A 24391-nucleotide genomic window follows, 5' to 3' on the forward strand; every position below is an offset into this window, starting at 1 on the left:
TCCAGCAGCTGGCTAGGCCTTACCCTTCAGGTTGGCTTCTAGATATGAAGAGCAGCACGCAAATGATGCACCTTTCTGTTACGGTTGCCCTGGCCTAGATCAGGGGCCCTGTATTGATTTCCCCAGACAGCTGGCTGCTGAGGTTCTAGGCCACCTCCTATCAACAAACCCTCCAGAGGTCAGAGCAAGCAGCGCATTTCCTGAACTCAGGCTGTAATGGAGAGGGTCCAAGACCAGACATACCAGGGCACAAACGAGGTCCCGAAACCCAGGAGAAAACTGCTCCGGGAGGGACCATGCTCCGGGAGGGCTGGGTGAGTAGGAGATGGCTGCCATGCAAGAAGACCCAAATAGACAGCCCAGGCTGCCTGGCCCTGGGTCAGGTCTTAAAGAGCTAGGGCAGCTGGGATGCACCAGCCCTTCCTCAAAAGCATGGTTTCCATGCTTTTTCCAGGATGGCCATTTCTGCTCTCACTCAACCTCCCTGGGGTCCAAACACTTCTCCTTTCCAAGACTCAACTCTAGCTATCCCCTGGAGCATCCTTCTCTCAATATAGTCCCACCCAACCCCCAGCCCAGCTACAGCCCCAAGCCAGCCCCCCAAAACCCAAGACCAAGAGGCCAGCAGTGTATCATGACACAAACATGCATTCAGTTTATTCACAAAACAGCCTGGTCTCCTAAAACAATACAAACAGCGTGTTCATCAGCAGGGAGCCGGCCGCGGGCAGGGGACCCCCTGGGCACCCAGCCTACCAGCAGGGGACCATGAAGAGAAGCCCCTTTCTTCTGTTGCTGTGAGCAAGGCTGAAAAAGAGAGGGCCTATTTTCTCTAGGAGAAGTAGCCAGGATCAGAAATATTGAGAGGTGGGCTCCTTGGATCTCAGCGGACCAATGAATGAGTAGATTTTTCATCTCTCCAAAATGCATCACTGCTGGGGTTGGGGGACTCCCAGCCAGGGGACGGGACGGTGGGTGCGACATGGTTGGGCCTGGGCCAGGAACTCCCAGTCCCAGTGGGCTCTGGCCACAGCTCTGCACACGTGGATGGGTATAGAGGGGCGTCTACACGGTGCCATCAACACTTTCTTTATAAACGTGAGTGGATTCTCCAGGCAAACTATGCACTATTCCATGGTTGGAAAGAATCAAAGGAAGTTTAAAACGAGAGTGGAGTTAAAACTGTGCTAAATTACAGTAGTGCTTATTAGTAACTAGATTGCAAAAGGTTACAGAAAATTTACATTCTCTACACAAAAACGGCATCTCCCGCACAGACATCGACATTGACACAGGAAGGAGACTGATTGTCCATTCTTTGCCCAGGAAGTCTTGGTACTTTATAGATTCGTCTTTACCTCTTTTGTTGTTGTTGTTGTTCTTCTGAAAAAGCAGTTAAAATTTTTTTCGTTTCTTTTTCTTTTTATACTAGGGACGTGGAGATGTTAAAACGACAACAAAAAATATATATATATAAAAACAGGAATGAAATCTGTGAGAGAATATTTTTGGTTCTAAAGACGGGTGCATCCGTTTGTCTTCGGCCGAATCCCTTGCCGGAGACCACACGAGCAGTGACATTGCACGGAGAGGGCAGCTTTGGGTTCCCGGCCGTCACTGAAATCACTGAAACCACCGGAAGGCAGCTCCCGACGGAAGCATCACCTTCTGGCGGGGCGGGAGACAAAAACAAGGAGAAAGTTCAGTCAGGGTCTCGGTGGGCCTGGTGCAAGACGCTACCCGTGGCCGGCTCAATGGCGGAGGGACGGGCATGGAGAACAGGCAGTTACCCCGGAAGAGTTCCTGTCATCCTGGCCGGGCCAGGCTGGCCAAAGGAGCAGCCATGACCCGATGGGCTACCCAAGGGCCCAGAGCACCCAGAGGCCTCCTGAGCCACTCAGCTGCCTTCCTTCTGGACCCTTTCCCTTGGCCCAAAGGCACCTAAGCACCAGGTGGCCATAGGACACCTGGGGCCACAGCTTCATTCTGTCAAACTGTGTGTGTGGCGCGCACTGCTGTGTGCATGAGGTGTGCCTGCACTGGGTTAGACTGTGTGGCATATATGGAACTGTGAAGGGGAGGGAGGCAGTTATCTGGAGTTCGTAAGCAGCTAAGCCCATGATGAGAGGGTATGCACAGGCTGGCGTACACACGGGTCTACACTGGGGTGGGGGTCTACACTGGGGCGGGGGCCTTAGTGCGCTGGGGGGTAAGCAAGACACAGAAGAGTTGTCAGAAAGGCAGCCAAAAGCCAACGGCTAGAGCACTGTTTTCCAGAGGGCGGAGACTAGTGGCAGGGATGGCAAACTGCAAGGCTGCTTTTGAACTTGGCTAGTTTAAACTGCCTGGGACCCAGAGCCAGGCTCTGCTGAAAGGGCAGACAGATCTCTGCAGGTATGCTGGGCTCCCAGTTATGCACGAGCTGCCCCTGCCCATGTCCAGGCAGGGCAGCCAGCACTACCCTGGGATTGCCCTATCTTGGGTGTAGCGGGAGGGATAGGGGAAGATGACAACACACAGCTCTCCTTAAGGACACAGGGTCTATACACAAAAACCCCTCAGACGGGGCCCAGGACAGAACCAGTCTTAGGTTACAGACTAGATGCTTTGAGGACAAGGTCTACGAGACAGAAACTTGGTACCTATGTGGAAATACCTGACACAGGTCATGGGAGGCGCAGCAGAGTTTTCACGGCCTTCCTGAGAATGCCAGGCCCCTACCTGCAAACCATGGCTGCTGGCAACTCAGGATGTGGCTCTGGCTTTTAGAGCAGTGTGCCCTAGGCCTGCCTGGCTCTCCCCCACACTTGCAGGCAGGAAAGGTGGGCTCCAGGACTCGGGGGGGTAGGTTTGGACTGCCGGACAAACGGGAGAGCCCGCAACACCTCCCTCTACGGTGCGGTTACCTCCAGAGCAGCGGAAGGCTTCTTTTTGAGTTCCTCGCACTTTCTGAATTTGCAAATCTGATGGCCAGTCTTTCGGTTCCTACAACTGCTGCACTGCTCACAGTTGATGCGCCTCCTGCAGGGCGCACACATGCCGCAGCGTTTCCGCTTCTTCTTGCCTGAGCTGATGGCTGAAGCCAGCTCTCCCTGCATGGGGTACTCGGCCAGGCCAGCCATGTGCAGCGCACTCTCAGCCAGGAACACACCGGCTGGGGTCATGATGAAGAGGCCCGGGTTGATGGGGAAGGCGCCCAGATAGGGGAAGTCGGACTGGCCATTGAGGGCTTCGGCACCGGCCACAGCCTCCATGTCAGGCAGGCCGGCACCCGCCTCACTCATCAGCGGCAGGTGTTCCTGCACCACGCGCTTTAGCATCTCTGTGGACTGTGCGAACTGCTGCAGCGTCAGCTGTCCCTCGGCTGCCAGCTCTGTGGCCCGCTCTGCCTTGCTCAGCAGGCTAGCCACAGCACCACTTTTGTGCTTTGAGGTAGGGTTGCTTTTGTCCACCGCCATGGCCGCAGCCAGGTCATGACCATTGGCCAACAGGGTGGCTGCGGCTGCAGCCGCAGCTGCCTTGTCAGCAGACTCCCCACCCATCATGCTTCCACTGCCTCCACTGCTACCAAAGGAAGAGTAGTGGGAGAGTGGGCGGGAGCGACGCAGGCTCTTGTTGAGGGGTTCGCTGATGATGCCACTCTTGTTCCGACGCTCAGGGGGTGGGGCGTCATCCGCCAAGGAGGCTGGTGCAGCCGCCGCCACTGCGGTACTTTTGTCTGTTCCTCCTGCCTTTGGGCCACTGCCACTGCCGCTGCTGCTGTTGCTGCCGCCGCCACCGGCATCCTGGGAGCCACCGCCGAGGCTCGACATGGTGGGGCCGAGGCCCAGACCCCGCAGCTGGGAGAGCCTGCAAACTGCTGGGGCTCACAGATGAGCGAGTGGCCCTGCTGCCCACAGAAGAGATGCCTGATGGGTTTCTCTCAGGGCAGGCACATGGTCAGGTATCCACTTGGAATTGCCTTTACTCTGTTGGGAAAGGTGGGGGGACAAGGTCAGTAAACCCTCCGTCTTCAGCATCACCACCCATATTGCCATGGTAACAGCCAGAAAGAAGTATATGAGGCATTGGTGAAGAATTTACTTGTACTATCTCACTTAGGACTCAGAAGAACCCGAGGAAGCAGTAGGTGGGACCCTCTATTTCACAGCCAGGGAGAACAAGGCTTATGAGAGTTGCTAGCCCATGGACACACGGACACCGAGACGCACAGGGAGGCTCAGGCCACATGGCTCCAGCCCAAATCTGCCCTGCGGAGGTCTAGAAGATGTAACTAATGAAGGCGAGTGGCCGCTCTCCTGGGTGGGGTAACAGATTCGGAGATCTAACTAACCCTGAGGGTTACTGAGCTCCAGTCCAGACCCATCTAAAGAGGAGTAAAGGGGGCTGGAGAGATGGCTCAGTGGTTAAGAGCACTGTCTGCTCTTCCACAGGTCATGAGTTCAATTCCCAGCAACCACATGGTGGTTCACAACCATCTATAATGTGAACTGATTCCCTCTTCTGGCAGGTGTAAATGCAGATAGAACACTCATATACATAAAATAAATAAATCTTAAAAAAAAAAAAAAAAAAGGAGTAAAGATACAAGCCGCAAAGCCCCAACTCCTGGCCCTGGACGCTTGTTTGGAGATTGTGGGTAGAGCAATCGGGCTGCTTCACTTAACCCAAAGCCTGACGGAGAACTGAACAGGACCCTCATTTTTAAAAGCTTAAAAAAATAAAAAAAAATAATGATTTATTTAATTTCTATTTTTTATGTGCATTAGTACGAAGGTGTCAGATCCCTTGGAACTGGTGTTACAGACAGTTGTGAGCTGCCATGTGGGTGCTGGGAATTGAACCTGGGTCCTTTAGAAGTGCAGACAGTGGTCTTAACCACTGATCCACCTAACCCTCATTTTTAAGAACAGCTACCTTTTCACAAAGCAGGCAGCAGCTCTGGGCCTGAAGTGCTTCTTCTGCACTAGTGGGAAAACAGGCACAGATCCCACACACCCGTCCCCCTCCACTCCCAAGTCACAGCTACCATCTCAGACTCTGCTCTGGTCTCAGTGTGAGTCTTTGCTATGCCCTGGCCTGGCTTCCAGATGGATGGAGGGGAGAGGCCCAACAGGGGTGTTGAGTAGAGGTCCCTGTGAAAACCCAGAGGGCTAGGATAGAGAGGATAGAAGCAAGCAAGAGGCTGTCTTCTGAATTCTGGCCTCAAGCAGGGCATGGCGGTGGCCGGCCCTCTTCTCACATGTCCAGAGGGAGCGAGGTAGCAATTTCCTCATCAGTCTTGGCTCTCTAGCATCCCTTCCCTGCAGGCCTGCTTCACTCTAGCATCCCCAAGGAGAGGAGTGAGAGCACAAGCCCAACCCCTGAGCAGCTGGTGGCTCAAGGGGCAGCTGAACATCTGGTGGACCCCGCCCTGCCCTGGGCTCAGAGTTGGGAACACATCCCATCTTTGTCCCTGGACAACCCCATCACACCCAGCAGGCTGCCCTGGATACTCAGCCTGGACCAGAGGTCATGCGGTCCAACCCTCTGCATTTACAAAGGGGTAAACCTATATAATCCATAAGGCCCTCTGTTCTAGGACGGCCAACAAGCAGTCACAAAGAATGGTTGGTGTAGTCAACCGAAACACTCCAGGGGAGGCAACCTGCAGCTTCACTCTGTAAGCAGTTCACCTTCCCGTGGGTCTAGGAGGGCATGGGCTAGGGGGTCAGAGGTCGGGGCCAGAAAACACCTCTGATTTCAGCCCCAGCTCACCCAGGGCCACAAACCAGCAGCTTCAACTGCAGAGATAGAGAAGAAGGAAGAGGTCTATGGACTGGAGCGACAGGCGCAAAAGCCCATGTGTCCCCCGCCTCTAAGGCCTGCTGGCTGGTGGCAGAAATCGATAGCCGCATTAACGCTGCTCTTGCTTGCTCAAGCTCACTCTCCCTCCCTCCGCCAGCGCCAGGAGCCGGCGCTGCGTGCAGGGCCGGCAGGTCAATTAGAAGTCAGCTCCCTTCAACACAGCAAGCAGCATGGTTCAGGGCTGGTGCGTACTGGCTCAGGCTAAGCTCCTGCTTTTGTCTCCCGGTCTCTATAGGCTGAGAACGGGCCTCGTGTTCTATCCATCTCTAGTCCCCTCCTAGAATTTTTCTCACTTCGGTTCTCCCAGGGACCACCTGCTCTGTCCCTCAGGTCCTAAGGCACACTGAGCTTGGAGAACGGAGAACGTGATATGTCACGGAACAGGTGCTACAGGCAGAAACACTGTGGTTTGTCAGCCCTGGAAGGCGGAGGAGGATACCCGAGGGGACTGGGCACAGGGCTAACAGTCTGCAACCTCAGACAACAGATATGCAAAACTAGTCTTCATGGCCTAGGCCCAGTCCCCAGGCTTCTTCCAAACCTGCCTACCGTAGCTGTGTCATCCACCTTCAGACCTAGTTTGAGAAGGTTGGTGCCCTCCCTGGCCCCTGAGGACTCTGACCAAGGTCCCATCTAACCTACTCACAGAAGGGGAGAACAGAGAGGTGACAGTTCCCTAGGCCCCAGCCTTCTACAACAGGGCACAGAGCAACTGCTTACAGGCCAAGAAGGGCCTGGCAATACCCAGGCAGCAGGGGAAGAGCTGGGGCTGGGATGAAGCGGAGCGGGAACGGGCGGGAGGGAAAGCTGGCGGGCAGGCAGGCGGCAGCGGCGGGCGCATCCATCATCAAGCCCTGCCAGGAACGCATCCAGCCCCCAAAAAGAAATACTGCGCCTGAGGAGGGACAACAAAGGGCTCTGTTTCATCAGCAATGCGGAGCCAGCGCCCCGCCGCCCCGCCGGCCGCGGGCAGCCCACAAAGGACCCCTTTGTCCATGCAGGAGCCTGGCGGCCTGGAACTGGGACCAGGGGCTGATGGGTGGGGACAGAGCCTAGGGGTGAAGGAACTAGTCCCTAAGGGCTGGGGGTGGGGTGGGGTGTGAGGGGAGACAGGTGCTAAGGACAGAGAATGTTGACACAGAACTCAGGGATTGGTCAGACACAACAGGACCTGGTGAAAGGAAGCAGTCATCATTAGAGGTCAGGGGGCACCTAGGGGACCAGTGATGGGTGTGACAGAGCCAAGAGAAAGCAGCTGGCCATGTCCACCGAGGGAGGAGCCAGAGAGTGTGAGTCACGTCTAACATAAGCTTGGGGAGGATAGATGGAAGGGGAGCTGGGGACATGGGGTTCTTTCCCCAGGCCGTGGCCACAGAGGCCCTTCAGTGGTTGGGACCTTGGCTGTTGATAAGAGGCAAAGTCCTGTGACCATCTGACAGGGCTGCTCCCGCCTCTACCCTCTGAGGGCACAGACCTTGCTCTCTTGAAACCAGTACCCCAACTAATACTTAACTAAGAACCCCGTCATAGACGCTCACATTTATTGGGCACCTACTGTGCTGTGGAATCTGCATGCTTCACAGGTTAAGAGCTCCCAAGACAGGACCTTTTCACCAGTCTCAGGGATGAAGACACTAAGGATCACAAAAACTTCAAGCGGTCAGCCTAGCACAACAGCAGCAGAACTTGAACCCAGAGCTAAGTGTGTTGGTCACCTGCTCTTTGGCTGCCTTTGACCTACTTGGGCAATTAACAGTATAGTCCAAAGCCAAGTGACCCAGTTATCCCTACTTCCCTCCCACCAAATTGTTACCATGCCTGTCACCTCTTCCTGGTCAGGGGTGAGCTGTCACAGGCCCCCAGGGGAGTGCCCCACCTGGAGGCTTAAGAGATAGCATGCAGGAACTCAGAATGCTAGGCCAGTGACATCATAATGCCAGCTGGCAATGAGGTCACCGGAGGAGGTAGCGGCAACAGCCTCACCCGACCCTCAGCCCCAGAGGAGCCTGACTGCATAGAGGAGGAGGGGCTGATGCTGTGTAAAAGGCCTGTGGTTAGGTCCAAATGTGTAGTGCACCCCATTTCCTATTTATTTCAACAGTGGCCCAAAGCCCTGTGCTGCGGTGGAGGGAGGGGCAAGGAAGACCCGACATCCACCCTTTCTCCAGGAGTACGTGAGAGCTGGGCTGGTGGCTAAAGCAGCCAATATGGAATAGTGACCTGGTAAGGCTAGAGAGCCTTCCTGGAGGAAGAGGCTGCCAAGTAAAGCTCCAAGGATAGGGAGAAGGTACCAGAGGACACACAGCCGAGAGCATTAGGAAGAATGGTTGAAAGCAGGTGCCAGGTATGGCTCATGACCTCTGCTGGGTCCCAACTGCACCGTTTGGAGGTCAAGGTTAGGACTTTTACAGTATAGTTCAAGGCTTTTTCTTGAAGGTGGTGGTGGGTGGGAGGAGTAGCCATCGACCCTAGCCTCCTGAATGCTGGGATTACGTTAGCCACCATTCCTGACACTAGTTTAATGATTTAAGTGCATTTTTAGAAGAACTATGCAGCATCCTGCCCTAAGGCAGGTTTGCCCAGGGCATTAGGCCTCTTCTGCACTGGCTCTAATAACCTTGTAGGCCTACCCTGCTTTTGAAAGTAACCCCAGGGCTCTGGCCAAGCAGAATGGAGTGTGGCTAGAGTGGGCTAGCTCTACAGAGTGCACAAACTGGCTTAGATCCTCTTAGGTTTTGTACTTACCTGGGGTATAGTGAGGAGCAGTGCTGACCAGCACTCTAAGGAGGTCAGACAGACAGATATTGGCAGCCAGACCACAGGCTCCAGTGACTGAGCTCAGCTGACCCACTGATGCTGAAGAGGGGGTTCTGTCTGATTCCCATAATTCATTCTGGGAAGTCTCCAGGGATGTGGAGTCCTCTTGGGCCCAAGAGATACACGCGCAGGTGTTGATCTTGGGGGCAGGAAGTGTAGCTGCAGCCTGAGAGGCCAGGGCATATACCCAGCACAGAGGGACAGACCTGCACAGCCACAGCAAACCCAAGCACCTAGCAACTGGCTGGGATGCCACATGCCCTGGACAGCACTAGGAGATCCTCAAGACCCAACACTCTAAGATAGCCAAAAACAGAAAGGGGAGCGGGGCATGGTGGAACAGGCCTTTAATCCCAGCATTTAGGAGACAGAGGCAGGTGGGCCAGCCTGGTCTACATGGAGTTGCAGGGCAGCCAAGGTTACATGGTAGACCTTGCTCCCGTACCCAAAACAAGAAACAGGAAAACCAAACTCTGGGACCGTTGCAGTCACCTCTGACTCCTCACCCTCTTAAACCTTCTGTTTCAAATACACAAAGCTTTGAACAAAGCAACATGGGCCTCTGTTCTTCCCATACCACCCCCAAACCATCTCTGGCAGGACCCTGCCCAGAGGTGTGCTTTCACCTAAGCTCCAGGCAGTGAGGAACAGAGCTCGCCACTCTGATGAAAGACTCCTCCTGTGAGCTGGTTCCTTCTCCAAAGGCAGCAAAGGTTCGGAATGCCCTTTCTCATTTTGTGACTTTAGCACACGACCTACTGAGAGTAGGCAAAACTGGGCAGTGGCTACGACGGACAAGATGACCTTCTGCCCTGGTGTGTCTGGGGACGCCCCTGGATCTTCAACTATTCTTCCTACAGAGATGCCGTCTAAGCAGACACCCACCTGCACCTGAGACTGTAGCCCACACTGCTGCTTCAGCCCCTCTATGCAGAGAAAGCTGGCTCAAAGATACAGGAGTCCAGGGACACAGGGGCAAACTGTGCCAGCGGAAAAAAGCTAGGTACTGGAGCCTTAAGAATCTGCCCCGGCCTTCCCTCATCACAAACTGCGAGCCAGCCCCTTCCCCGCACAGAGAGCCTCAGTCTCCTATCTGTAGTTGAAAATGCCCGAAGACTTTATTTCTGTATGCATGTATGAGTGCCTACACAGATGTGCCGTGTGATCAAGGAGACCAGAAGACAGTGTCATCAGAAAGCCTGGAAGGGGAGTTACAGGAAGTTGTGAACTGCCATGTGCTCATGGTGCTGGGAACCAAACCTGGGTCCTCTGCTGGAGCAGCCAGTGCTCATAATTACTGAGCCGTCTCTCCAGCCCTGAGGGTGGGTTCTTGGTCCTCACCTACTCTACTAGGACCTATGCTCCCGGGCTCAAAGTTACAAACAGAAGTTTGGAAGAGTGAGCCCTTATCCAGCTACCCAAGTGCTGGTGACCCAGTGGCCTCATAGGAGGCCAGAGGCAGTCATGGGATTTGCAGGTGGGGAAGGCGCTGGGCAAGCTGCAGGGGAAATTTGGCTTACTGCGGCAAGAAGCACGGTGCCCTGTAGTTCTGGTCTAAGCGGTCATGACAGCAAAGCCAGGGACTATGCTAAGCCTTTCCTTGTACTTTAAGTTTTTTGAGACAGGGTTTCTCTGTGTAACAAGAGCCAGGGCTGTCTTGGACTCACTTTGTAAACCAGGCTGGCCTCGAACTCAGAGATCCACCTGCCTCTGCCTCCCTAAGTGCTGGAACTACAGGTGCGCACCACCGAGCCTGGCTTGTACTTTGTTTTTTTTGCGGCTGTTCTGAGACAGGGTCTCGCCTGGAGCTCACACCTGCCTGCCTCTGCTTCCCAAGTGCTGAGATAAAAGGCACGCGACACCACAACCAAGCCGTGTCGCTTATTACTGGATTCTCTCTACACCCTTTCAGCTAGAAACATGAAACCACCTGCCTAAGGTCACAAGGTTAGTAGGTGACAGAGTAGGGTTCGAACCCAGACCCCAGGGCCTGGCTTCCTAACACTGGCCTTGGAGAAGAAGGCTGTTTCCCAAGGGTCTTTCTGGTCGCTCTTGGACTCTAGGCACATGACATAAGGCACTACTGTCAAAAAGTCTGCAACTGTACCCCAAGCCCAGGGAAAGACAGGGGAAGGGGCTACGGTGGGCCGGACGGGCCTGGCCAGGCGAGAGCTCCGGGCATTCCGGCGGCCTCCGCAGGAAGCAGAGCGGGGACGGAAACCGGCTCTTGCTGCCTCCCCCAGAATCCTGTGGGCAGCCCAGCCAGGCTGCACAGAGGCCTTCTTTGTGCTTGCCCCAACCCGCCACCCGGCTGGCCCAGGGTTTTGAGTTTCCTGGGGGTGGGGGGGGGGTGTCCAGTCACCGCTAAGCCTCCCAGCTTCTCCCCCTCCCAGGGACAACCACAGCAGTCCACAGCTGGAGGAGGAAGTGAGTGGCTGGCTGTGGCTGCCCCGGAGACTCTAGGGGATCTGGAACAGGCCCACATCCCAATCCCCCATATTTACATACCCTAACCAGAAACCGTGGCACCTAAGCTGCCGTACTCCCCACCCCTACTGCTGGAGGCCAGTCATGACCCACCTGGAACCACCCCCACCCTACTCCGGCAGGGTGCTCTTGGGCCAGGTGGGTGGGGCAGTGCAACTGCCAAACCACCCTTTCCCACGATCTGGACATACAGGGCACACCAAGCAGAGGGCCCTTTGGGCGTGTAATTAAGAAACATAGGGTACCTGGAAGGCAGGCAGAATGAAGCAGACGGTGTGTCCTAAGCGGCAGGACTGTGTGTACCTACAAGTGAGACAGTTATGCTGGGAACCTATGTCTGCCGGGCTGCGGGCATGCCCAGGTGCAGATGAAACCCGGGTGCCAACCTCTGTGGACCAGGGTGCTAGTGTACACATGGTCATACGCCAACACAGGCCATATCTGGAGTAGAAGCCCCCAGCGCACAAGGTGTGGGGGGGTGCTTTCCACACCTCAGAACACACAGGCCACCAGTGTGGTGGTCAGGTAGAGCATTACCTGTGGTGGGTGAGCGTGCAGTTCCTCTGGTCGGTGCGTTAACCAGCCTTAGCTGTGAGAACGGCAGTGTGTGCACAGTGGGCCCTGGCGGGGCCCGAGTGTGATGGGGATGGTGCAGGTGGAAACTGGTGCCAGCTGCTAGGGCCCCTATGGAAACAGGAAGCTGCCCGCAGGTGTGCCTGGGGTGCGGTGGGGGCTGGGCTGCACCCAGGTTCAGCTTGTCCCTCTGAGAAACCAATCTACTGTTTTAGTCGAGAATCCCAGCCACGAGGGAGGCACCTGTCTGCTGTTCAAGGTCCAACAGCTCTGGTCAGCATCTAGCCGCCTGCCCGCCTGCCAGCGTGGTGAAACTGGAAAACAAAGGCCCCCAGACCGCAGGCCCTCCCTGCAGAGGTGTGGGGGAGGCAAGCAAGAGGCAGGAGACTGAAGGGGAGGGAGGGAAGGAGGGAGGTGTCGCTGCAACCCCGGAACACAAAAATAATGAGGCGAGAGGGGCCATGGGGCCAAGCTGGCTGGTTCCGGAGTCGCTATCTGACCTTGACAGATGCCACAGCTGGGCGCCTGGAGAGGAGCCGCAGCCACCCGCAGCCGCTGTGCTCCAGCCTGGGCCCCCAACTTCCCCAGGCCAGGGTCGATTGAGGCTCCCCCAGGCCAGCCACAGGCAGACCCCCCCCCCCCCCCGGGGAGGGGAAAGGAGAGCCCTGGGCCTGGAGGTGACTGGAAAGGGGTCCAGCCACAGGGCCTCCTGAGTGTAGCCCAGCCCCCAGGTGTGGCTGGGTGTGAGCACAGGGAACTCGCCATTGTCCTGGAGCTCAGCTGTGCGTGTGTGCGTGCACGTGTGTGTGTGAAGGTGAAGCCAAGTATGAGTGTAGGTGTGACAGGGACAAAGATAGTGCTTGTGTGCTTATGTCCTTGGGGGTCACACAAGCAGGAGGGAGGGGCTTACATTCCTGCTGTTGATGGAGATGGACACAGATGGCTCCCCTACCCTCTTCCAGAGACACAGCTGCCCTGGCCAGTGCCAGCAAGGTTGGGATGAGGGCTGGAGTAGGAGACAAAGAGAACCATGGCTGCCTCCCTCAAGCCCCGATTCTGGTAGGTGGAGGAAAGGCACCCCCACGGCCCTTTGTGGACCACTCACTCCCACTGTGTCAGTGGAGTCCCTCAGCATGCAGAGATGGGGACATAGCTGGGGACTGCCCCTCAGGGGTTGGCAGCAAGGGGCTGGGGTGTGAGCTCCAGCAGGGGACGCAGGGCTAGAGGTGGATTAGCAATTCCGAGCACTGGCTGCATAATTAAAAAATCATTACGGCAGGCAGGCGGGCAGAGCTGAGTGTGAGCTCACGCTTGGAGCAGGCGGGGACACAGCCACAGCGCTCCCCCTCAAAGCGCTTCCCCGAGGAAAAATCCCACCTGCTAATATAATTATGGAAAAACACAAGCACGGAAATTCTGTTTCAGCAAACAGTGTGCCTGAGTGCCCGGGGCCTCTACAGCCCCCGGTGCAGCTAGCAGGACTAAGGCTAGCACCTCTGGTTCGCTGCCGTGAGGCAGGTCCTGCTGAGTCCAGACTCTGACCTTCCACCTGCTGGAATCCCCAAATCCAAGAATCTGCAAAAGGTCATCTCTGTCAGTCACAGTAAAGCTGACAGGCACTGGGTGGTCCAGCTCACCGATGCAGCAACCCAGAAGCTCAACGACCCGCCTTTCCCGTCCCCAGCTTGCCTTTCAGTCTCTGCCCAGCTCCTCTGGCTGGTTGTGTGGACCCCAGGCTCCAGGACACAGGGCACCCCTGGCTTGTCTGGGTTAAGCCAGGCAGGCAGCCATTCAGCCTGGGAAAGGCGGCCAGCTTTGGGGCACATGCCCCAGAAGGGCAGGCTGAGCCGCCATCACCTCGGGCCTGGAGCGGGCAGCGCAGGAGGGAGCCGGGCCTAATTAGTCGGCCTGGGAGGACCGGGCAGGCGCCAGGCGGCTGCCCAGAGCAGCGCAGGCACGTCCGCGAGCGGCCAGGAGGTGGTGGCGCCCGGAGACGCACCCGAGACACAGCGGGCAGGAAGCTTGGGAAGAAGGGCTGGGGCCAGGGAGACGCAGCAACGAACAGTACCGCCGCCCCTTACTCCTCCATGCCACCAGGCGCGGCAATTAGAGGCTTTCAAAGTTTGTCCTTAATTGGTTTCATTTTTGCCTCATAAATGATTCATGGCCCCAGAGGTCTGGGAGGCGGAGGGAGTGGCAGGGGAAATTTGGGGAGGCTTTCGCCTGGGGCCAGTCCCTCTACCTGAGACTGGGAGAGAACGCTGAACTGGGAGAGGGACTGGGGAAGCATTTGGCAGGTGGGACCCTGCAGCAAAAATTAAACACCAAGCCCTCTCTTTGGAGTATTAATTAGGAGCTGCAACGTCTCTTCTGTGGACCAGGCTCCAAGTCTAGGCACAGCCGCAGCAGCTGCTGGGGCCCAGGAAGCATGAATAACGCCAAGATAACAACCTACAGCAGCAGTGGTAACACATGAACACTCAGGAACACTTCTAACTGGAAGCTGGTGGAGGCTCATCTTTTAACCACTCCCTGCCCCAGCACCACGGGGTGAAAAAGAACTGAAGATGCTGCTTTCTAAGAAACTGAAGCCCAGCAAGACTAAGACCTGCCCTCCTGTCTCATGCCAGAAGCCCTCACTCTCAAACTCTCAAGGGCTCAAGTGACCTTGTCCTCACAGGGCCTTGGCATACCTGTAAAATGGAAACAGAAGACCAAAGTCCCTATGGAGTGGTGGTGGCCCTGCACCCGGCCCTGGGATTCAGAGAGATACTATGGACACCACCCTTTGGGAGCTCCCTGTCTCAGGGGCACACAGGCACATTTAACAGTTCCTACAGAAAACTTGTGAACACATCCCATAGGCTCACATGGTGAGGTAGTCGCAGCAAGTGAGGTATACAGTGAGGAGATCCATGCCTCCGGCTGGCCCACAGGAAGAGGGGACAGGCCAACTTAACCTAAGCCTGGGGTCAAGAACTACAAATTCTCCACCTGCCTCTACCTCCCAAGTGCTGGGATTAAAGTACCACACTTAAAATTTTTGAAGATTCTGTGTGTGCGAGTTGGATCCATTGGAAAAGGAGTTACATGCAGGTGGTTGGTAGCCACCTGCTGTGGGCCCTCAAAATTGAACCCAGGTCATCTGGAAGAAGAGCAAATGTGCCTAGCCACTGAGCCATCCCTCCATAGTAAATTAACCGTAGGGCATGCTAGGCCCCTAGCTGGAGACTCCCCCAGGTTCAGGCCTGCCCGCTGGGTGCTTGGGCTTGGATCCCTCACAAACACCACCTCCTGCACTGCATCTCCCAGGGAGTCCTCCAAACCCCCTCTGGGGCGGCCCAGCCCGGGGAGCTGAAGAGAAAACACTTCCTGTTGGTTATACCCACACTCTACCCCAGGCTGCTACCTCTACACTTCCCAGATGAAGAAAGTAAGGCTTAAGGAAAACCAGGGGCTTGCCCGAGACTGTACAGTCTGGGGCACACAGGTTTAATGGTCTAGGGCGCCCATATCTCTTACCCTAGTGATGGCGACGGGACAATGGGTATTCTCAACTCTCCTCGTGCCTAGAAACTTTTCATCCCAGCCCCGACCACTCTTAAAGGCAGAGAGTGCCCACGTTTCCTCAGACACTAGAACGTCGTCCAGCTGAAGCGTGTGTGGTCAGTGGCCTCGCAGGGGGCCTGTGAAGGTGGAGGGACAGTCACCGTGGGGTGCACAGGCCTTTCAACTTCCCATCTTGTTGAAGGAGATCTCCCGACAAGTAGCTGGGATGGTAGGAGAGAGTAAAACTGCACCACGGGTGACAGGCTGGAGGATGGGGGTGATATGGGCCACGGCCTGCTCACCCTCACCCAGACAGTTAAGTACCTGTGGGATTCCACCTGCTGGGCGTTCATTCCTTGGCAGTACAAGCTTAGCAACCTGTGTTGCTTGATGGTGTACCATGTCACTTTTAGAGGAAGTGGACACTCAAAAGATTGTTCTGATGACCGGGACACTCATGGCCCTCATAGCAGTATGCTATGGAAGCTGACAACAGCCATTAACATACAGACAAGCGGCCATTCTTAGGACCCCGACTCAGCCTCAGTAGACCCAGCTAACAAACCCTGCTGCCCAGGTACCCACGAGCCAGGATACGGCTGCCCTTTTGCTCCTGTCCATCTACCTGTCCCAGGGCCGGACAGTGGGGTCACTAGGGTGCCTCTGCCCAGCTTGCCCAGGAAGCTGCATGTCCCCGGTGGGTCAATACTGACGTCAACAAGGCCAGCCGGGCGTGGAGCCTGCCACCCCCGGAACCACCAATTAATTAACTTTTTCAAATTAATTTCCCAAGCAAAATTCCATAATTACATCTGTCTCCATCAGCCTCTTAGCTGGGCAAGCAAGAGGATGACCCCACCTTGAGGGAGAACACGGGGTGAGGGAGGACCATGACAACCAGGAAGGCATGCTGAAAAGGACGCAGGGGGGTTGGTTTTATAGCAGGTAGTGTGCCTGGTGCCCTCATGGAGACTATTTTGAGGAGAGAGGAACCAAGGCCAGGCGCCCCTCAGCCCCTCAGTGAAGGGTTTTCACAGCGACCTGCGTCCTGCTGAGTTCATCTCACTGCTGCCACCCCAAGCCCCCCACCTCAGTGCCCCCAAACATGGCAGGTCTTGGCCCAGTAGCAGCACAGGCTCCATGAGGCTGAGGAACACGGCTGCGGTCTAATTTCCCAAAGGGGCTGAGATTAATTAGCTCACACACAGGCGCAGAGAGGGAGAGAGGAGAGTGGGAGCAGGGGCGGGTGGCGTCAGGCGAGGAGCTGCCTGGCGCTCCCCATCGCCCAACCGGCAGGCAGTCAGGCGGCCTTGACAGCCTGGGTGCTCTGAAGGTCAGCGGCCAGGGCGGCTGAGCCAGCAGACTGGCACCATCTCCTTCCCAGAATTCTCAAGATCAAGGCCTGGAGCGGACAGAAACCAGGAGGGCGGTGCTGGGGGGAGGGCGGTGCTGGGGTAAAGGGGCTTAATTGCTACCACCTATGAACGCCTAGCTGGGTTCTCTGTTCCGCACCATCCTGTTTCACCTTCACGGCAGCCTGAAGGCAAGGGTAGCATGATTCTCCCACTTCACAGATAAGGGTGTTGAGGCTCGGACAAGGGCAGTGACCGTTTTATAAATATCGGTTGGTCCAACTCTGTAGTTCACCATGCTGCCCATGTCTCTAGGATAGAGGGCGGCAGCAAAAGCCCTGGAAGCCGAATGCCAGCATGGGGCATATTCGACATCTGCTTTAAAATGGGCAGAAGGAGCCAGCCATTTCACAAAGGAACGCTGTCGAAAAAGAGGAAGTGCTCTGAGGTGGGGACCAACCTGCAGCTGGAGAGGCTTTGGTGAGCCCCCAATGGCCACGGGGAACCTGGGGCTCTGTCTGGTTAAGTGGTAAACAAACCAAATGAGGGGAACAGGGGCGTGTTTTCATCACTGCCTTCGTGTACCCAAAAGGAAATGTTTGCTTGAGGGACCTCCCAAACAGCCCTCTGAAGCACTTTCTCAGGGAAAGACCTCCAGCAAGGCAGAAGTGGGAGAGGTAAGGTGCCTAGGTGGTCCAAGCTCTCGCTGAAATTTCTCAGAGCTCAGTCAGCAGGGACGTCTCTGTGGGCTCACCCTCCTTAGGCCCAAAAGGTCAGCAGTCTCAACAGCAAACGTTACTCATTCTGCAGGTAAAGAAGCACAGGTTCAGCGGGCTAAAGGGTCTACTTGGGCTTTGGAGTCAGGTCCTGTCCCTGTTCTGCCTAGGAGATCTAGTCTAGGGGAGCCAAGACAAACTGCTGAACCTTGCTGAGCTCAAAGCCTAATCTGGAATAAAGCAAGTAAAAGGCCCAAACCATTAGATCTTGCAGACCTCATAGCTGAAGCTCTTGATTCAGGGCTAGCTTGTTATTCGTACAGTTAACACTTGCTCAGGCCATGGGCACTAAATGACCATTAGCTTCCCTCCTAAATCCCTTATGTGTATCTTCTGTTCCCCCAACCCCACCCCATATATAGCAATCCTTGCCCTCTACCCTGCAGACCCCAGAAGATAAGCCCGTGGTTGGGTCAGAAGGTTGCTAGGAAGGCAGTGAGCTGGCGGGGCCTCTGCCTCTTCTGACCACAGGAAAAGGCCATCTCCACACACCCTTTCCATGTCCATCCTATGCTGGCACTTCTTTGTCAGTAGCTCTGGAACTATATATGGATGGCTCATCCTCCCTCTTTCCTTCTAGGATGTGAGGTTCCTCTTCCCTGAATCCAACCAATCAACCCCTCACCTCCGCATTCACCTGAGAACAGCTCCAGATAGGGCCAAGTCCAAGACATCTAGCTTTGGTAGAGCAGACAAGGGGCTCTACCAGCTCCAGCACGGCTCAGTGGAGACTAAAACCAGAGCCTCACACACCCCAGGCACGAGCTCTGCTGCAGAGCCACACCCTCAGCCCTCGTCACTTTCTGCAGCTTCAACACAGAGACGAGGCTTACTCCATTTTATAGATGACAAAAAAGACGCCAGAGAACTTGGCAGGCTGTGTGCGGTGGTGCACATCTCTAATCACAGCACCCGGGAGGCAGACCTCTGAGGCTGGGGCCAGCCTAGTCTACATACTTGAGCTCCAAGTGAGCCAAGACTACATACATGGTGAGATTCTACCCTAACAAAAACAAAAGAAAGCTTGGGCATGACACAGCCTGAAATAGCCAAAATCAGGATCTCCAAGCTGAGGGAAATATTATCTGAGTGGCCACTAACTGTTTTGTCTTTTCAGCCTTCCTGGAGCCCTCTTCTTCCCATGTAGAGGAGACCGGGAGGCGGGAGCCTGCACCACCCCCAATGACCTAGAGTGGAGGTGTCGGACAGCGGTGTCAGTCAACACCCCTCATGACCACGAGGCCATGCCCACCCAGCTCAATTCTCTTACTTCTTGTATGAAAAACGGTGATGACTCTAGCTCTGTGTGGGAGGGAAGGCAAGCCCTGGCCCCAGCGGAGCTAAGGCTTAGACATCACTGCGGGCTCTCTGCCAACCTCGCAGCCCAGGCCCTCTTGTCACACCAGCACCATGCAGACTAGGCGGTATAGCTGAAGTCTTGGGGTGCTAGCTGGAGGGGCACTGTGGAACCATCCTGGTGCAGGCTCCGCAGCGCAGGCTCACTTTACCAGGAGAGGCGTACCCCATCTCTCACAGACCCCACCTTGAATGTGGAGAAAACTAGCCACTCAGAGCTCCCGGGAAAACAAATTTTCCACAGCATCCCTTCTCCATCCTTTCCTCCTCCCAGCTCTATCACCTGTTTCCCTTGCCTGCCCTCTCTGGGTATACACTACTTAAGCTATGGTTCCCTGTAAGGGCAACTGGGCCCCCAAATGCAACCACGGCAGCTGAAATGATGGGGAAAGTCCGACTCCCACCTGGGAAATCAGAAGCCAACACCACTGAGGGGAGGCCTCTTTTGTGTAAGCGTCAATAAGGGACTAGCGGTCTGGCCACATGAGTTAGTCTTGTGTATATTCAAGTGCATGCAACAGGCACCGCTGTGTCGGTGCTCCTGGCTTACCGCGGCAGCCTCATGAAGGTGCAAGCCACGGCCTACAGATCAGCGCTTGAGCCTGGACAGGATGGGAAGGTATACAAGGTCTGTGAGGGGGAGTGTGGCTTCCTGCCTGTATCTGACTGTGGCCGTGCACGCCTGCCTGCCTGCCAAACCCGAGGCAGCGTGTACACGCCACGATGACCAGGAGTTTCTGAGGTCCCCTGGAGCATGAGTGGCGGTGGGTCGTGCTGAGGCATGTGAAATTAGGGGTGCTGAAGCTCGGCGTATCCTCTGCTTCCCTGGCTGGGTTGCGTGTGGGGTGGCATCAAGTGTGTGCTCTTGCCTGCTGCTAGGGATGGGGTGACTCATGTCTCCTGAGCTAATCTCGACACCCGCCCGCCCAGCTCACCCTGCTCTGCTGGGCTCATGGCCGCCAGCACAAGAGGTGGGGAGGAGGCGCGGGCAGACGCGCGGCGGGGAGGCTGGCTTGATAAATAACCTGCTGCTTCCCCAGGCCTCTGTGAAGGGGAGGCTGCATCAGCAAGGAGCTGGAGAAGGAGGAGGGAGAGAGAGAGAGAGAAGGAGAGAAAGAGAGAGGGGCAGATACACGCACGTCCTTGGCCCCCCCCAGTCTCTGACTGCCCCGGCCCCCATGGCCCAGTCTCCGGCTGCGGTTCCTGTTTCATAGAAACCTGATCTGGGAAAAGCCTATCGGGTCATCTTGCCTGTCCTGCCGGGTCGCCAGGCCCAGCAGGCTGCCCCTCAGGGAACAAGCCCACAGCCTAGCTGCCCGAGCAGTGGGTGGGTGGGTGGTAGGATATTTCTGTCCAGACTAAATGCAGCTCCAGGCCTCTGTGCACCAACAGCTGCTCCCAGAGGCCCCAGCTACGCAGTGATGACTAAATTTAGAGGCACCCCCCCACCAGCAAACCCCAAAGCTCACCTCTTCTCACTGGCTCCACATGGGGATAGAGGGAAGGGTGGACAGTCTACTACAGCACTTGAGCCAGTGAATGCCTCTCTCTGGATCTTAGTTGTGGGGGGGAAAAAAAAATCAAGTATCACTCAGTTCTGTCCTGCCTAGCAGGATTTATTAAGGACGGTCCACAAATGCAACTAAGCTGGGGTCCTTGTCTAATGGTTATAAAGGCTGAGAGGCTCCTTTCTCAGAGCATCAACTTTAGGCTTATAAACAGTGCTCCCTCCATTCTGCCTTTTCCTTGCTCAGAGTGGGCAATACCCAAGCTCCTTCAATCTACCCAACCGGACTCTGGCCAGGAGACAAGTTGTGCCAGGCTGGGGTAGTGTGTGAGTGTGTGTGTCAGCTGCTTTTTCCTGGAGGCGACAGTTGGGCACAGCCCGAATTCCTGTCTGGATCCGAATTCCTGTCTGGATCCTAACTTCAGAAGAGGAGTATCTTACAGCTTGGACGCTGGATGGGCTCAGTAGCATCTCCAAAGCCACACTGCTCTGGTGTGGCTGGGGAGGGGGCCAGTCATCTCCACAGGGTTCGGCAGGCCGGGAGGCAGCCACAGCTCCCCTCCTTTTGCCCACCCGCTGCTTCCCCCAGCCCCACATGCACCGAATTCCCCACGTGCCTGTCTGTCTCTGACAGCTCGTGCAAAATACTTGGCTGAGCAGGCGCCCGCTGTTCCGAGCCCGCTGCGCCTCCTCCTCCCCATCTTCCCAGGGGGTTCTGCAGGCGCAGCCAGGGATGGGAAGGGACCAGAGCCCAGAGTTTGGTGGTGGACAGCTGGAGGAAAGAAAGGGCAGGAGAGACTAGTTTCAATTCTCCCAACACTATCCCCAGTTCCTGGCCCTGAGCATGGGGGACAGGGGGAGGCTACTTCAAGCAAGCCGGTCAGTCTGGGTGGCAGCTGCCTACATTCCTACCGCTTCTCCAACCTCCCAGGAGGCCTTTCCAGGGCTTTCCCATTCTCCTGGGCCAATGAAACAGGACCTGCCAGTCCAGGCACCCGCCACCCCCCACACCAGGTAGCAGCTCAGGACAGAGCTGAGGGCATCAGAAGGCTTTGAAATCTGGATGAGGTCCCAACCCCTTGGCAGCCATAGCCCCCTGCACAGAGCACGAGGGGGTGTGTTCCAGCTCTCCTGCAGTGAGGGGCACACCCACCCAGCTGCCAGGCTGAGATGACTCCATGTAGGCCTGAGGGGGGCCAGAGGGAGTCCAAGTCTGCCCCCTACTGCTTCCCATCTTCCTAGGAGAGCAGCTGGGATTTTCCTCTGGCCACAGCCTAGCTGCCAAGCTCCTTCTACTCATGCCTGTAACCCAGGCATACCCTACCCCATTTCTGCAGCCAAGGATTCCTCTCTCCCTGGGAGATGTGCCACTTGACTCAAAGAGTCCCCAGCAGCCAGCACAGATCCAGCTGTAGCTGCTGACTTCCTTGTGGGATAGCATGCTCCATTTTACAGATGGGCATACTGAAGTCAGAAGGAGGGGGGCAGGCTTCCCATCCCATAAAAGAAACTGACCCAGTTCCCTCCCTTATCCACTCCATAAACCTCCATTTTCTGTTCAGGAACCAAGTCACCCCTTCCCCAGAGTGCAGGGGAGAACAGAGTAACTCTAAGAGAACTCAGTGCCTGAAGACTATTGTCCTTGGCTCTTCTGGACTATTCGATCACTCTCCACAGCCTAAAAGTGGTCCCTGGAAGACTCCTAGTCTCACTGTTGCAGGGAAACCATACCGTGGGACAAAGCCTCCTCTCCCCATTGCACAGATGGGGTTGCTGAGGACCCCAGGGGAGGGGAGCTGCAGGCAGCCATGAGTCACAGGGGGAGCTGGGAAGCCGCCCGGCCCTGCCTGCTGTCGCTGGAAGCAACAGCCTGCATTTCCTCCTCACGCTGGTGCCTCGGGAAGCGTGGGCAGCAGGCGGCAGGCTGCCACAGGGAGGACCCCTCCTGTGCCTGCAGGACAGCCACGGCCCCTTGCTGCCTGACTGGGCCCAGGGCCCACATGCTACACGCTAAACTGGCCTTTCAGTCCCAGGAATAGGCTCAAGTCACTTGAGGTCTCTAGGTTCCGTAAGCTCAGGAAAGCCCCCACCCCAGTGTGCTCTGTCATCAAACAAGGAGGTTGAAGCATGGCCATCCCTGCTTCCTTCCCACGGGAAAACCCACTCTTGGGTGACTCTAAAATCCCAACTTAAAACATCCTCTCACTGCAAACAGTCTATGATCCTAGACTCTCGTCGCTAACATTCTAGATTGCCAAGATCTGACAGCGCTGGCAAGGGGCTGGGCCCATCCACCACCCACCTCTACCTTCTACTCTGAGCCCAGTTAACCAAGCTCCCACCTGGCTTTTGGGGGGCGGGGGTTGGGTAGGAGAAGGGCTGGGTTTCTTCCATCGGGGTCAACAGGAAATGACATAAAGCTGGGGTATACTATGGGCTGGGGGAGGGACCAGTCTAACCCCAGGAGACAGGCCACCTCCTGGCACACAGGGCCACTAACTACACAGATGTCAGGAAATGAGCTTGTGCTGGAGCAAGAGTTGGTAGCTGGGGGGTTGTGAGCCTGTGCTCGGCCCCAAAGGGAGGGCCCAGCCCACATCAGGTCAGCACTGGTCTCCCTGCTTCTCAGGTTCCAAGCCAAGCTCTTGGCTTTATCTTCCTGTCTTTACCACCCACTGCTTCCTGCTTCCCACCACAGTCCCTTCACCTCCCAGGCTGGCCTGGCCCGGGTCTTGGCCAGCTGGTAGCCAGCCAAAAAAAGACTCCCAAACGGAGCCCAGTTGACAGATAGAAACACTGAGGTCCGAAGAGAAGGTATGACTTGTCCACTGGTTTCCGACCAGCATGTTGTTGGTCGCTGGCCGAATCTCTCAGTCCCAGCTGCTGCTCAGCACTCCCACTTCTCACAGAGCCAGTATGTTTCTACATACCAGCCTATCTACCCCCACACCCCACTTTCAGAGAGTTCACTCACACTGCCAGCTCATTCATTCATTCATTTACCCAACCAGCCTATCAGCCTGCCTCCTGCCTCCCATCAAGTTTACTGCTGGGGTGGTGGGGTCCAGGTGCCAAGGGAGACCCAGGCCTGTGTTTGGTAAACATTCAGGCAAAGCGGAAGGTGCAAAACCTCTAGCTGTCTTTAGGGTCCTCACAGCCTGTCATGGGTTCTGCTGGGACCCAACTTCACATGCCAGTGTCGAGTCACGGACTCTATAACCCTCCCTTTCCTCATTTGTATACAGCTGGGCACAAACAACACCCAAACCCCAAGTCTACTGAGGAGACTGAAAGCAGAAAAGGGCCGGAAAGATGCTGACATAGTGGCATCATTTAGTAGGGACTTAGGGTGGCCTAGCCTGTCTCATACCCACTCGGGGGCAGAGCCTGATGACGGCAATAGCCAAATGTTTCGAACACTTACGCGGTGCCAGGTACTGGAGCACAGGAAGAAGCCATTGCTACATTCCATTTGCAAGGCTGGTAAAGTGTAGGCTCGAAACTCTTGCAAGCATCTGATGAATGAGGGAGTTAATGACAGGAAGTGTGGCACGGCCTCCAACCTGGCCGTGCTGTGACTAAGCAGGTCTCCCTGCACACATGTATGTGTGAACACTCAGGTGTGTGCACATGGGGCCTGTATGAGGGCCCCGAGGGACAGCTGCGCTGGCTCTGTGCCTACCTCACCCCTGCCTGTGATGGGAGCAGAGCTGAGGGACTGTGCCAAGCACAAGGACTAGACCCCAGGAGAGAGGCCTGGAGTGATGTTTTGCATAATTCTGGCTGGGAGATTACAGGCCTTGGTTAGGCCCCTGGGTGGGAGATAGGGTGGCTGCTGGGTACTAGGTTTCCAGTACCCTCACTGTAGGCTCATTCCAGCATGGCAAACAAGTACTCTTGCTGGCATGCCAGGATTGCCTGAGGTTACAGGAGGTCAGAGGCAAGAAAGGGATTGGTCCCCCCAAAAGCCACGTGGGGTCTGCCAGACAGGACAGAGTGAGTCCAAGGCTCCCCGGGGGCCACTGGACAGGCCTGGCTCTGCCCTGTTGAGCCCAGCAGCTGGAGGGGAGTAAATACAGCTCAGGGCGTCCCAGCCACATTCCTGGGAGGCCAGCACGGCTGCCTGC

At 56.0% G+C, this 24391-nt stretch overlaps 1 protein-coding gene across 6 annotated transcripts in view; it reads right to left on the reverse strand.

The window, feature by feature from the left end:
- Window positions 1-630: 630 nt before the first annotated feature.
- The window catches only part of Cxxc5 (CXXC finger protein 5), a 31288-nt gene continuing 7527 nt past the window's right edge, over window positions 631-24391 (reverse strand). For 5 of the 6 annotated variants that reach the window (XM_055625466.1, XM_055625463.1, XM_055625464.1 and 2 more), the window contains exons 2-3: window positions 2907-3968; window positions 631-1668 (exon numbers count right to left, since the gene is read on the reverse strand). In XM_055625466.1, coding sequence (XP_055481441.1) covers window positions 1624-1668; window positions 2907-3812 — 951 coding nt within the window. In that variant the 5' untranslated portion in view covers window positions 3813-3968 and the 3' untranslated portion in view covers window positions 631-1623. Of the gene's footprint in view, window positions 1669-2906; window positions 3969-20226; window positions 20249-24391 lie in introns of those variants that run through there. The other variant, XM_055625469.1, reaches the window with a different exon arrangement.

Source organism: Psammomys obesus, unplaced genomic scaffold, assembly GCF_907164565.1.
Source record: "Psammomys obesus unplaced genomic scaffold, mPsaObe1.curated_primary_1811, whole genome shotgun sequence".
In the NCBI taxonomy this organism is placed as follows: domain Eukaryota; kingdom Metazoa; phylum Chordata; class Mammalia; order Rodentia; family Muridae; genus Psammomys; species Psammomys obesus.